The sequence below is a fragment of the Leucoraja erinacea genome, chromosome 4, assembly GCF_028641065.1.
Source record: "Leucoraja erinacea ecotype New England chromosome 4, Leri_hhj_1, whole genome shotgun sequence".
NCBI classification, from domain to species: domain Eukaryota; kingdom Metazoa; phylum Chordata; class Chondrichthyes; order Rajiformes; family Rajidae; genus Leucoraja; species Leucoraja erinaceus.
This window is the reverse complement of record NC_073380.1, coordinates 49,955,823-49,970,215: the sequence shown is the minus strand read 5'-3', so window position 1 is coordinate 49,970,215 and position 14,393 is coordinate 49,955,823. Positions and strand designations below refer to the sequence as shown.

General features: G+C 42.9%; 1 protein-coding gene across 1 annotated transcript in view; it reads right to left on the bottom strand.

Moving 5' to 3' along the window:
• smchd1 (structural maintenance of chromosomes flexible hinge domain containing 1) overlaps positions 1 to 14,393 on the bottom strand; it is a 130,026-nt gene that overhangs the window by 56,901 nt on the left and 58,732 nt on the right. The window contains exons 23-27 of the mRNA XM_055633455.1: positions 12,525 to 12,659; positions 5,665 to 5,892; positions 3,075 to 3,223; positions 2,134 to 2,222; positions 1,905 to 2,023 (exon numbers count right to left, since the gene is read on the bottom strand). Coding sequence (XP_055489430.1) covers positions 1,905 to 2,023; positions 2,134 to 2,222; positions 3,075 to 3,223; positions 5,665 to 5,892; positions 12,525 to 12,659 — 720 coding nt within the window. The remainder of the gene's footprint in view (positions 1 to 1,904; positions 2,024 to 2,133; positions 2,223 to 3,074; positions 3,224 to 5,664; positions 5,893 to 12,524; positions 12,660 to 14,393) is intronic.

Genomic DNA, 14,393 nt, shown 5'->3' with positions numbered 1-14,393 from the left:
TCTATCTTTAAGATTTCTCTTGTTGCCAATCACTACTTAGCTCTGTTTTAAATTGCGCAGCTTCGATTCTTCCCTTTCTTGACCTCCATCTCAAACTTCACGGTGAGTGGGGGGGAACAATATCTATTTTAAGTCCACAGCAGACTTAACCAGATCTCTTGGCCTATTTCTTGTTCTTGGATTTTCTTGGAAGCCAAGGAAGAAATCGCAGGGACCCCTGGTGCAGATTGCTCCACCAAACATTAACACATATACATTACACACCACTTGGATCTATAATCTAGTCCCGGCTTTACCTTACAGTCACCACATATTACTAACTTTTCAGCCACTAGTCCGTTTGTCGGGATGTAGTCACAGTGGTGGCTACTTGCAGGGTAACTTTACTATATGCTAATAAACTTGTTGGACCGTTACTTGCAATGTTCCTTATTGGCTCTACACCTGGCAGATGTATTTGTATAATTGATAGCCATGGGTGAGGTGCCATAAGACTGGATGTTGTAGGGGAGGCTACAACTAGAGGGCATATGGTGAGAGGGAAAATGTTTAAATGGGACCCGAGGGGCAACCTTTTCCACACAGTGGTGGATGTATGGAATAAACTACCAGTGGAAGTGATAGTGGCAGATACAGTTATGACATTTAAAAGATGCTTAGACAGATGCTCGAATAGGAAAGGTTTGGGGGGGAATGGGTAAGAAGGAACTGCGGACACTGGTTTAAACCGAAGATAGACTCAAACACCTGGAGTAACTCAGGCAGCATCTCTGGTCCCGAAATATGTCCCAATCCTTCTCACCAGAGATTGGGGGGGGGGGGGGGGGGGGGGGGGATATGGGGTGGGTACAGATTAGTGGGATCAAATCAGCTTAGCAACTTGTATGCATGGATAGGTTGGGCCATTTCCATGCTACATAGCTTAATGACTGACTCCAGTTTGGTTAATTATCCCAATTTCTCCAGCTCTGCATGTTTGTTAAAATAAATACTGCTTCTGAGATGTCCTCCTCTTTGTCGGACAGTATTTCCCTCCTACTTGAGTCATGCTCTCATAGTTCTTAACCATGCCTGGTCCATTTCCCACACCTCTACGATCTGCCCTGCTCCCAACTGAACATTCCAGCATCCTCCTCCTTAGTTTTTATCACCTTCAATGAGATGCTACCACAAGCCATATCTTCCTCTCTGAGCATTCCAGTGGGTCACTTATGGAACACTCTGATTTGCTTTTTTTCTTCTATTTCCATTGCACAGATTCTTAGCGCAATTGACCACACATCTGTCAGAGATGTGGCACAACCTTTTTACCTCTTTCTCAGCATACCATAGATACATTAACCAAAGCTTGTGGCACAGGATAGAAGGGATCAAGGGGTATGGGGGACAAGCAGGATTGGGGTACTGATTTTAGATGATCAGCTGAAAGGCCTACCCCTGCACCTATTTTTCTATGTTTCTCCAGCATTTTGTGTATATATACAACCATGATGGGTATAGATATGCTATGCTTCAGGCTTATGTGAATAAAAGTAGTGGACATAAATTGAGGGTAAGGGATGTGAAGAGGATTTTTTTCAAATACCTGGAAGTGGTGGAAGCAAAGTGGTGAACGGCATTTAAGAGATGTCCAGATGAGCACTTGAATTGCCTTTGCCTTGAACGCCATAGGCCAAGTGCTGGACGATAGGTTAAGGCGGATGGTGCCCATAAGTCATCATGGACATGCTGGGGAAAAATGGGCCCTTTTCCATGCTGACTGAGACGCACATTTTTGGATACTTATGGGATATTTCCAATGTTGTAGAAACAGTTTGCAATGGAACAATACCAAATACTGATTTCAACAAATGTCCTTTACAAAAAGACAGCATGCCAAGTTTTTGGAAATGCAAATGTTTTACCTGCCAAGTTACTTTCAATGAACTCTTGTCGAGCCCTTCAGCAGCTATTCCCAATAAATTTACACAAGAGGACGTCAGAGTCAGAATATGATTGCCATGTCGATCAGTAAGTATCGAATCTAAAATCAAAAAAGCATTTTACTTTCAGGGAAAAACTTCAGGTTTACACAAACTTTAAATTAGAAAATGAAAGAATGAGCAAATAATGTTACAATCAAACAAAACTTACGTATTTCTCCTTGTAGTTCTTCACCCATCTGGACAGTGCTTAATCCTTTCAAGGAACATTTCAAAAGCTTGCATTCATCTGGCTGTGGTCTGTTTAAAAAAAAAAGTATGTCACCATGCTAAATTACATTTAAGATTTTTTTTCAGTTAACATTATATCCCAAGACTCCAGTTCCTAGGCCAGCATGTGTCAATTTAACGTTTAATTATGAGTACAGTTTAAAATCTCAGTAGTTTTGTCAGGACAATTTTAACAAAGTTAACATCCTCTCTGTTGATTCCATATGTAATGACTCCCACAACTTGATGACAAAGTCTTTCATAATGTTAACATCCTTTTGTATTACATCTTATTTTTGTTCCTTCCTTCTCTCCAGAGATGCTGCCTGGCCCGCTGAGTTACTACCGAATTTTATGTCTACCTTATTTTCTTTCCTCCTCACCGCCATTTCTAATTCTCTTGACTTTATCTTTCTCATGATTTAATTAGATTTCTCTTTTATACACCTTCTCTGATCTGAAGGTTAGAACATTTTTCAATGAAATACACTATCTATACCAAAGCAGGTGGCAATTTTGTAAAATGCATATTGTATATGTGTTTTCATATATTAGAATACTGCCGTGTCCATCGAGAGATGCCTCAAACACCACTATCATATTTGCTTCTACCACCACTGGCTACCTGTTCCAGGTGTCCCCCACTGCAAATAAACGAACCTTGCCTCGCACATCTCCTTTCAACTTTCCATCTCTCACTTTAAAGCTATGTTCTCCAGTTTTTCAGGTTTTCTACCTCTCACAATTTTCAGTTCACCATACTCTCTTTATCAGCAATACCCTCTAATCCAGACAGCATTGGTTTGGTTTATTATCACATGTACCAACATACATACAGTGAAAATCTGTTTGCATGCTATCCAGAAAGTTTATTTTGCTTACTTCACTGTAAATGCGCTCTCCAGTGAAACATGATCATCTTGGTATGATACTTGACAATAGCGTATATCCTTAACAGAACAGGGTACTTTTACATCAGGCAATAATCCTTGAATTAAATGTTCTCTATTTATGCGTGGTGTCCAGTTGACCTAAGTTAAAGAGAAGGAGCAATGCTATGTGTCAATAAACTAAGTTGAATGTCCAGTGATTTCAAGTACAGATTATAATAATTGAAATCCAAATACTACTAAAAATAACAACTGCTATGAAATAACTGCTGAAATAATCTCACTGCATTTGATTTTTAAAATATGGGATTGACACAGAAAAACAAAAAAATGTTAAGCAAATAATTTGGTAGCATAACAAAATGAGCCTAAAACAACAATTAACAAATGAGTGTGAACTTATTCTATTAACTTAGAGGATAGCATAAAAATGCAGCCTAGTGACACAGGAAGTGGTTGAACAGTTTTAAAATGTCTACTAAGCTCCCCAAAAGACTGTAAACGAGTATCAAAATTCTCAAGCAGACCAATTCTGAAATTGGAAGACAGGATGCTACATAATGCAGCATAGGGAAGGGAATTTGAAACAGTGACTTACTGATGTAAATTAATTAAATAGCTTTCAAAATAACAATCAAATGAAATGAAGGAAGAACCCCCACGAGACTGGATTTGTCTAAGAATGAAAGACAGAGGTACAATCAATCGAAAGGAAGTAATGTGTTTTGTTGAGGAGAGAAAGCTTCATGGCAGTGGCAAGTAGAGAGAGATATTTGGAGATTCTACTACAAGCTGATAAACAGCCAGAAAGCAAGTTGGCTTCATACAAGATGGGATGGTGAAATGAAGATCATGGATTTCTATCAGAATTTTCACAGTAATGAATTACAAGGAGGGTCATTGATTTTAGTAGGACAGCAAACAATGACATGTTGGAATGGAAGGCAAATGTGATTTACTGCATCTAAATGTAATGAGGTAGGAAAGGGAATATAGTATGAATTTAAATTCAATAGCTGAATGGTGGGGGTGGAATCAAAAGCATTAGTCCTTAGTTCACAGAAATCAGAAGTATTCAGCCACATAAAGAAAGTGACATGAATATTATTACGTCCGGAAGTAAAATGAACACTGAGTTAATAGGAATTCTACAGAAAACCAAGCAGAACCCAACCTAAACGACAACGGAATGCTGCCCAACATACTTCTGCAAGGAATCGAGACACATTGATCCCTGCAGAAAAGAGCAACCAAATCAATCTTAAGCATCTCTATTCCATTCAGATATTTTAAAAGTTTGGGATCCGTGTACTCCGGTCAGGGCAAAAGGAATAATTTCAGATTCTTTCGCAAGTTGATAAATTCAATCCCAATAATTACATTGTGTGAATGCTATGAAAGCAGAACAAATTAAAGTTACCCAGTTCACAGTGATCTGTAGTAAATTATTGAAATAGCACGCTTAAAATTAAAATTAAATTAAAATGTCCTTTATTGTCATTCAGACCTTTTGGTCTGAACGAAATTTCGTGCCTGCAGTCATACATACAATAATACAATAATAAACAACAGTAAACACAAATTAACATCCACCACAGTGAGTCCACCAAGTACCTCCTCACTGTGATGGAGGCAAAAATCTTAGGGCTGCAGTCTCTTCCCTCCTCTTCTCCCTCTGCGCTGAGGCGATACCCCACCGGGCGATGGCAAAATCAGTCCCACGGCTCACTGAGCTCCGCGAACGGGCCGGTTCAAACACCGCGGCCTGGGGATAGTCGAAGCTGCCGCCCTCCAGTCCAGCGGACGCAGCCGCTGACGACGTCGTCCACTGGCCCGCGGCTGAACCGCCGTCAGGTCACCGCCCCCAGAACGCCGTCTCAGCCACCGGAGCACCGTTCCAGCCCCGAGCCGGATCGCCCTCACGTGAGTGCCGTTCCACCCTCGGGCTGCGCCGCCCACACGGGAGCACCGTTTACCTCGGGATGGGCCACCCACACGGGAGCGTCTAAGCCCCTCGCCAGGCCGCCCTCACAGGAGCATCACAGCCCCTCACGGGAGCGCCGTTCCAGCCCCGAGCTGGGCCGCCCTCACGGGAGCGAGCCCAGGGCGAGTCCTGACAGGCTCTGCCTCCGGAGCCTCGAGGTCGCCAGCTCCGCCATTAGGCCTCAGCGCAGGCGGAGGCAGAGAAAGGGGATACGACAAAAAAGTTGCATTCCCCCGAAGGGAGAGACAGCAAGCCCCGTTTCAACCCCCCACATAAACACTAAAAAACCAAAAACTTAACTAGCCAAAACGAAACAAAACAACACAAAAAAGTAAAAACAAACGGACTGCAGGCGAGCCACTTCCGGGTGTAATGTAAGAAAGAATAGACAACTGGTTAAATATTTAAAAGGAATTAGGAATTAAGAGAGCTCAAACTTGTAGAACTGGTTACTGATTAGCGATTATTTTCAGAAGTCTCACTTGCAATGTGAGCCAAATGCTCTCCCATGCTGCAATTACAATTATTCTGACAAATGTCAATGTATTAAATAATGTAATATTTACTATAGATAACATTGACAAAATAACGTGTTCACCTTAATTTTTTCAGCAAGAGATGAAATGACAACAATCTGACGGTCACCCTCATCGTACATGCGGAAGATAAGATGTTGAATTATGTCACCAGCTATCCAATCAATCTCATCCTGGTGTTTGATAGGTATTGCTTTCTGTCCATCCATACTGAAGATCTGGAGTTTAGCAACTTGAGTGCTAGGTAGCAATTTGATTACTTTCTCCACTGAAGGAACATCTTTGCAGCTCTGCATATTAAGAACAATATAATAATTTATAAAACATCATATTAAACAAAAAGAGAAGGTAAGAAAAACTATGAAACATCCTGGTAGAAATATCTCACCACCTTTTTCAACTGTTAACACTGTGAATTCATTAAGTACATTACAAAATCAAAACATTATACCCAATGGAATATCCAATGCCATGAAATAGGCTTCAAAACCCCCTGAAAGTGCAAATATACAAATTAAGAAAACGTAATACTTGCACTGTATTCAGGAACAAAGACAAGACAAGTTTCAACAATATGGCAACTACTGAACTGACATTGGTATGTCGATCACTGCCTTGCTAAAGAGAAATGCAGCTCTGGCTACCCACCAATCTATCGCACAATCTGGTCTAAATCAGTGATTTTTGACATTATTCACTTGGTAGTATATTAATAATTTGCAACATGTCCAGCTATTTTCCTTTCCCCCTTCCTACGGTTTTTTTTCCAACATTTGATACATTTCCTTCTCCAAATGACCATTCAGTATTGATATATTGTCATGTGTACAGAAATAGTGAAAAACATCAGTTAATGTGCTATTCTTGTAAAACATCCATAAATTAATATAATCAAACCACATATTTTCAGTTTATCTGACAGAATATTAATAAAATGTTACACCATTTATCAGAAAAAGTAAAAGGAATAAACAGACAGGCCACTCCAAAACCTGGAAAAAATGTGGATTACCATCTTACAAAATTGATTAAGTTGATTAATTGATTAAGACAGTTAACGGGATGGTATAGATAATAGATAGATCCTTTATTGTCATTCAGACCTTTCAGTCTGAACGAAATTATGTTGCCTGCAGTCATACACAGAATCAATACAGGTGCACAACCTTTTATCTGAAGATCCAAATAACGAAAAGCTCCGAATAGCGGACATTTTTTCAGTCCTTGAAGAAAGGTCCTTGAAGACGTTCACGAGGGCGGCCCGCAGAGGTGACAGCGGAACCTCCGGTCGGTCCTCGAAGAAAGGGGAACTAAATCCCCATTCATAAAAGAGGTGCGGGTATCTTGCGCGGGAGGGTTAATAATTGACAATCTGCTGCTGCCTGCCCGCTGTTAAAAAGTTCCCACGGTAGACACGATACACAGTGTATCGCGAGTCTTGCGTGGGAACGTTTTAACGGGCAGGCAGTAGCAGATTGTCGCTCCCTTCAGTTTCACCCCACCTACACCCTTCTGCTTCCTGGCCATGTGTGTGACCCCTTCCCTCCCCTCTCCAGTTCCCCGCCCATTGCACCGGCGCGGGGGCTTTGCACTGTCTTCACGTCGGCGATGCCAGCCAGCAGGTCAGTACCAGTCACCGGAGACGTCAGGACCAACGGGACACCGACCCCCAGGCCCACTGCAAGCACGGAGATCCCAGAGACCCACAGCCAGCAGCAGCCCAGCCCTGTTCCAACTCCAGAGGAACACGCTCCCCGTAGGGACAGAAGCTGATGGTGTGCAAGGTACGTCTTGTTCTTGGGGTTGCAGATGAGGGGGCGCAGCTCGGGCTGTGACGTCTCCGGCCACCCCCCTGTACAGGAGCTGAGACTGGGAACTGTACCGCCCTTGCACGTGAGCAGGAGAGTGGGGTTGTTTGCAGTTGCAGAGGGAGGGGGCAAGGGCGGTACAGTTCACAGTCTCAGCTCCTGTCCAGGGGGGTGGCCGGAGACTTCAGGACCAACGGGACACCGACTGCAAGCATGGAGATCCCAGAGACTCACAGCCAGCAGCAACTCTAGCCCAGCCCCATTTCAACTCCAGAGGAATCCGGGTTGCGGATGAGGGGGCGCAGCTCGGGCTGTGGGCGAACTGTCACTTGTCGCTGTAGCGGCCCATCGGGGAGTGGGTTCCTGTTGGTCCTGACGTCTCCGGCCACCCCCCTGGACAGGAGCTGAGACTGGGAACTGTACCGCCCTTGCCCCCTCCCTCTGCAACTGCAAACAACCCCACTCTCCTGCTCACCTGCAAGGGCGGTACAGGGCGGTAGGGGCAGAAGCTGATCGTGTGCAGGGTACGTCTTGTTCTTGGGGTGGCGCAGCTCGGACTGTGGGCGAACTGCCACTTGTCGCCGTAGCGGCCCATCGGGGAGCGGATTCCTCTGGAGTTGGAGGTACAGGGAGACACAGCGGCTTTTGAGAATGGTGGGCAATCACTTCCAAAGTTCTGCCCACACAGTCAGTACACCTCTCCTATACTTGTCTCCCGCACTAAGATTATCTCGCAGAGAATGATCCCAGCCTAACCCTCCCTATTCTCTCCTATTCTGCAAGAAAAAACTACATTGAAGACTCAAACTCGCAATCGAGTAACTGCCGGGATCGAGGCGCAAATTCGCGACCTTGCGGATATGAGCCGAGCACTTTACCACTGAGCCAGCCGTTAAAATCTACGCTAAAAATCTTCCAATCCGAAAGCCGAAAAATTCCGAATTACGAAAAGTGTCTGGTCCCAAGGCTTTCGGATAAAAGGTTGTGCACCTGTAATAACAAAACATACAATAAACACAAATTAAACATCCACCACAGTGAGTTCACCAAGCACATCCTCACTGTGATGGAGGCAAAGTCTTAGTCTCCGTCTCTTCCCTCCTTGTTCTCCCTCTGCGCTGAGGCGATCGATCCAGGCCGAAGATGCCGCTCTCCAGTCCAGAGGACCTTCCGTGGTGATGTTGCCGCCGCCGAAAGCCGGAAAGCTGTCTGTGCTCCGAGACGGCCCGCCACAGCATCAGCACCGGGCCGCCGCCCCAGCTCCAGGTCCCGCAGTCTCCGACCCGGGCCGCCGCCCCAGCTCCAGGTCCCGCAGTCTTCGTTCCGGGCCGCTGCCCCAGCTCCGGGTTCTGCAGTCGCCGTTCCAGGTCCCGCAGTCTCCGCTCCGGGCAGCCGCCCCAGCTCCGGGCAGCCGCCCCAGCTCCGGGTCCTGCAGTCTCCGCTCCGAGCCCCGCAGTTCCGCTCTGAGCCCCGCTGCATCAGCTCCAGGCCGCCGCCGAAAGCCAGAACGCCGCACCAGCAAGTCGGGCCACCACTGCCTTAGCCCCGAAGACGGCCAGCCTCTCATTGGTAAGTCCTGGCTGGCTCTGCCTCCGGAGCCTCGGGGTCGGTCGCAGGTTGGAGGCCCCTAGCTCCGCCATTAGGCCTCAGCGCAGACGGAGGCAGAGAAGGGGGATACGACACGAAAAAGTCGCATTCCCCCGAAGGAAGAGACAGAGAACATGTTTCACCCCCTCTAACACAAACCAACAAACTAAAACTTAACCAAAACAAGACAAAAAAAACAACAGAAAAAAGTAAAGACAGACGGACTGCAGGCGAGCCGCAGCTGTTAACAGCGCCGCCACTTCCATTCATGTTAACATGCACATATAATTGAAAATCATTTGATAATGTAAGATACCAAACTATTAGCAACAAGGTAACAGCATAGATACCAGATGTTAAAGGGACAGAAAGTAGTTTGGCCATTTATTTTAAAAGACAAAGAATAAGAATAATGATGAATCCAAGTAACTCGAGTGCTATGGAGCAATTTGATTACTTCCTCCAAAGGCAGCTCGTCTCCACCTCACTTGCTCTTGCATTTCTTGGAAATATCCACAGACTTTGGTAATTTGTATAAAAAGCACAAGTTTCTGTTAAAGATATCCACATATCTATTCCTTATTAATACACTCCCTAAGTATTCAAGTGTAGCTGGCCCATTTATACCCTCCTATGCAAAACAAATATGGTATTTCTAATTTTGTTTGAATCATAGTTTTTTGTTTATTAACAGCTATTAAATCATAATCCAATTATCAACATTATTAATTATAATATTGTCAAAATGGGAGCCTAATTACAGTCTTCTCAATCCCAATTCCAGAGTTTCATTTTCATTCTCTGGCTATCATTTAGAATGGTTTCCTTTTTAACTCTTCATTATTGTTCTGTTCCAACCAGCAATTATCTGAAAACCTCAGAAAAACCCTGATTACTTATCAGATTAATCTGAGTAGATCCCAACACTGGCCGGGAAATGCCTCCTTTTCTTTCAGATGTCAGTTAATACCCCACGTGACCATAAATGCTCAGATATACGGATTTTTCCTATTAGTTATGCAGTTAATTTCTGTTTATCCAGAGACCTTAAGAAAACAATGCCAACAATTTTGATGACCTGCATTTTCCATTCCAAATCCTGAAAATTTCTCTACATTGATTCAGTAACTTCCAATAACAAATGCCAGCATGAAACAATTTCCTCCCATTTTTCAAAATATTCAATTGAAATAACCTATTAGCAATTCAAAAATGTCAGTTAATCCCCATATCTATCCTTCTCCAATACAGGGGAATTAATTTTATACAAAATTATTCCTTGGATGAAGGCGTTGTTAACAATCAAGCATTACCCCTTTCTGGTTGCTTTCCTCCAAGGAAATAACAAGATCCTCCCTCTGCCTCTAGTAGTGATTCTATGCTAGTTTTGTGGGTTTCCGAGCAGTTAACAGAAGATAATGTGCAATCTCATACTCCAACACAGATAGGGGCATGTGTGACATTTCTTCCACCGTTTTCTGTGGTCTCCCGATTCATGGGCGAAGGTCTCAACAAAATCCCAAATGCTGCTGCTCCATTTGAATTGTGGGAGAGAGATTTCACACACGTCAGGGAGATGTTACACATTTGTGTATGCCCAGTAATCAATTCTTATGGCAGTGTTCAGATATCCTGCGACTTGTTCAATATAATGAGGATTAAATGTTTTGGATGATAGCCTAAAAGAGGAATCTGACATTGGTAAACATTTGCTTCCAATGAGACAGCACTGGTGGTTTTGCCAGTGCCTTAAGATTCCAACTATAGGTAGACCAGGTTTCAGAAGTATGTGGGAAGGGGTCAGTAGGGTCTGATAGACCCTGTGTTTTGTGCGGAGAAGTTGAACTGTGGCAGCCCCCAATTCCCAAACAAAGACTACCAGGGCCTATTTATCAGTGTCACGATGTCCAGGAACATCAAGGGAAAGAATTAGTGTTGGTGGCCAGGAGGTGATCGGGATGTGAAATATTGTATTCACAATTGTGTGATCTGTGCCCACAACAAGCCTATAGCTATGCACAGGAAGGTAAATTGAGGGCCTTACAGAATACATTGTGCTCCTACCAAACTGTAAAGTGAGATACAAACATATCCCGATGATAATGGATATCTTCAGCAAATCTGTAGCAACTTTTCCAACTCTGCCAAGCCCACATCATACCCAGTAAATTTTCATCAGGAGGGGCCTTTCCCACAGAATAGTACTCGGGGTACTCTGGTCACCAGCCAGGTAATGCAGGAAGTCATGATTTTTTTTGGCATCAACCAAAGTTCAATATAGCAAAGCACCCTCAATCCAGTCTAATAGTGGAATGGATGATTGTTTGCCCACAAAGCCACCATAAAAACTCTGCTTTAAATCATTCAGGTTTCCCAAAATACAGCAGCTGCAAAAATGGGCAAGCAGAACAAAAGGCAGGCATACTTCGATGGCAGGATGAAACCAAGGTTACGCTCCAAGTCTTCCAACTGGACAATCCTTTCTTTTATATTTTTAGAACAGGGTAAGCCCCTTCATGTATAAATTGCTGCTGAACATTGAAAACTGGGAGGTACCATGTCAATCAAATGAATGCCCACAATCAACACAGCCTCCATCAGTTTAGTTTAGAGATACAGAGCGGAAATAGGCACTTCGGCCCACAGAGTCCACACCGACCAGCTATCCCAGCACATTAACACTATCCTGCACACACACTAGGGACAATCTACACTTATACCAAGTCAATTAACCTACAAACCCGTACGCTTTGGAGTGTGTGAGGAAGCCAAATATATCGGAGAAAACCCACGTGGTCACGGGGAGAATGCACAAACTTCGTACAGACAGCACCCACAGTCAAGATCGAACCTGGGTCTCTGGCGCTGCAAGTGCTGTAAGGCAGCAACTCTACCACTACACCACCATGCTGCCCTAAAGATTTGAACCTGTTCAGTGACATGACAACAAAATATGGTTGCAAGCACGTCCTCGTATCCCTGGAGGGATGAGGCCTTGATCTTAGAACTCCAAACTCCTCGCCTGCCTTAGATAAAGCACCATTACCACTCCCTCCAATCCCAAGTAGTGAGAATGCCAAGCCCTAATCAGTCAGGAGAGATCGTGTGCGATCATGCAAGTCTCGAATAAAAGGTTGTCATTCCTGAGAAAAGGAGAATTCAGTGACTCAAATTGGGAATTTGAATTTGGCAATTGGGGAAATTGATAATTAGTGTAGTTAAATTGCGAAACATTATTTGGATTGATTGGTTATCAGTTTTTCTGCAAAATTGATTTCTCCAGTAAATTAAAAAAAATAATTGCCTTTCCTAATAATAGCAACAGAAATTAGGAAAACTAGCCAAACTAAGAATATAAACAATTCAATGCAGCAAACAAGGTGGAAAACAAGTTTTAAGTAGTCCCTGATAGCGAAGCAAATTAAAAATTCTAAAAAAAGTTTGTAAGAAACTTTTGACACATTCGCCAATATCTATTGTCTAAATCCACCAAAGTAGAGATAATGTTAGATAAACAAAACTCTTACCGTTATCTCAATTTTTGCTTTCAGCGTTTGGTCCTTCTTAATATTTTGCACATGTATTATAGGGCCAGTTAAGATTCCAGTACCGGTATTGCTACAATCCACTGTATACACAGGCAGATTTGGGGCACCAAGAAACTAAAAAATAGAATGTAAATAATGACAATGAAATCAATGAAAACCTGACAAGCTATGTTCCAGTTAGGTAGTGCTTTAACTGAATGGTACAGCCATTACATCACAAACTCTTTTGGATTCTCAGTTCAAAGTTCAGGATAATGAAATACAGAACTGCACATAACAATAAAGTGACCATTGCTATTCCCATAAAGAGAGAAGACTCCCAAGTAAAATCCTTAGGGTGTGTCGCGCCATCTGTTACGTAAAGCCATAAGATACAAACACAAAATTTCCCCAAAGAGGCAGGTGTTTAAAATATATCACAAGAAACAAATCCAACTAGGTTAATAGAGTAAATAGTGGTCTAAGTGCAACTTCTCCCTTTACAAAATTTGCAGCATACAAGAAAATCCACTTGGATGTCTGAAGTATATGTTTCAATATTATGAAAATGTAGATAGATACAAGTGATAAATGTTTTCAATTTTGTTTAGAAATCATTTTATAGCTTTAAAATCAGAAATTTAACCAATTAATTTACTTATTTCAAATGTAAATATATTTGTGTGCAATGAGGTTATTGTAGATGGGCAAAAAGGTTGACAAAGACATTATGGGCCAAAGGGCCTGTTGTAATGTTGCACAACTTTGACCATATAACAGTAAGTGATATTTGCTAACAAACTACTTAAATTGAACTAGACACAAAATGCTGGAGTAACTCAGCGGGTGACGCAGCATCTCCGGAGAGAAGGAATGGGCGACATTTCGGGTCGAGACCCTTCTTCAGACTCTAAATTGAACAAATTGAATGGCAAATATTCAAGAACTGACTGGTTCTGAAATCATAATCTGCAGCTGTGTAAACAGGCTGCTCTCTGTTAAAACAGCACACAGCTGAAACCACTTGACAAGTGGTCTGGAAACAACAGTTCATGTGGATATCGATATTGGGGAAAAAAGTAAAATGGGAATTGGGCTCACCTTTTTAATGTGGATAGCTAATGAGATGATTGTCTTAACTATTTTAAGAGCAAAAGGGTAAACAAGGAGAGAATAGTTCCCCTTAAGGATCAATGTGATCACCAATGTGTAACGCCACAAGAAATAGTCAAAGGCTTAAATGAATACTTTAAATATGCTTTGACTGAAGGAGGTCTTAGAGGCTAGGCAATGCATCAAAGAGAATGGTGATGACGAAACACATGAACATTATGGAAGATATACTAGCAGTCTTATAGCCATAAAGATGAATAAATCCCCGTGGCTCAACTGAGTGCACACTGGGACATTGCAGCAAGCAAGGGAGGAAATTGCTGGAATAAAGGAGGTGCTTGAAGACTGCAGAATAGCTAATGCTGTGTCTTTATTTAAGGATGGTGTAAGGATAAGCTAGGGAGGCTTGTACAGGCTGGTGAGCCTAACATCAGTGGTGGGAAAATTACTGGAGGGATTTCTGAGAGACAGAATCGATTGTATTCAGAAAGGCGAAGATTGATTAGGGATAAATACCATGTGAGATTGTCTCTCATGGATTTGATCTTTTTTTCCCCCATTTTTAAGAGGTGACAAGAGAATTGACAAGGGCAGAGCAGCGGACGTTGTTAATGTGGACTTTAGCAATGCCTTTGACAAGGCTCCACAGGGTAAGCGGGTTTGGAAGGGTAGATCATAAAGAATCCAAGGTAAGATAGGATAGATTCAGATTATTTAATGACCACACAGTCAAGCTGGTGGAATTCATATTCAGTA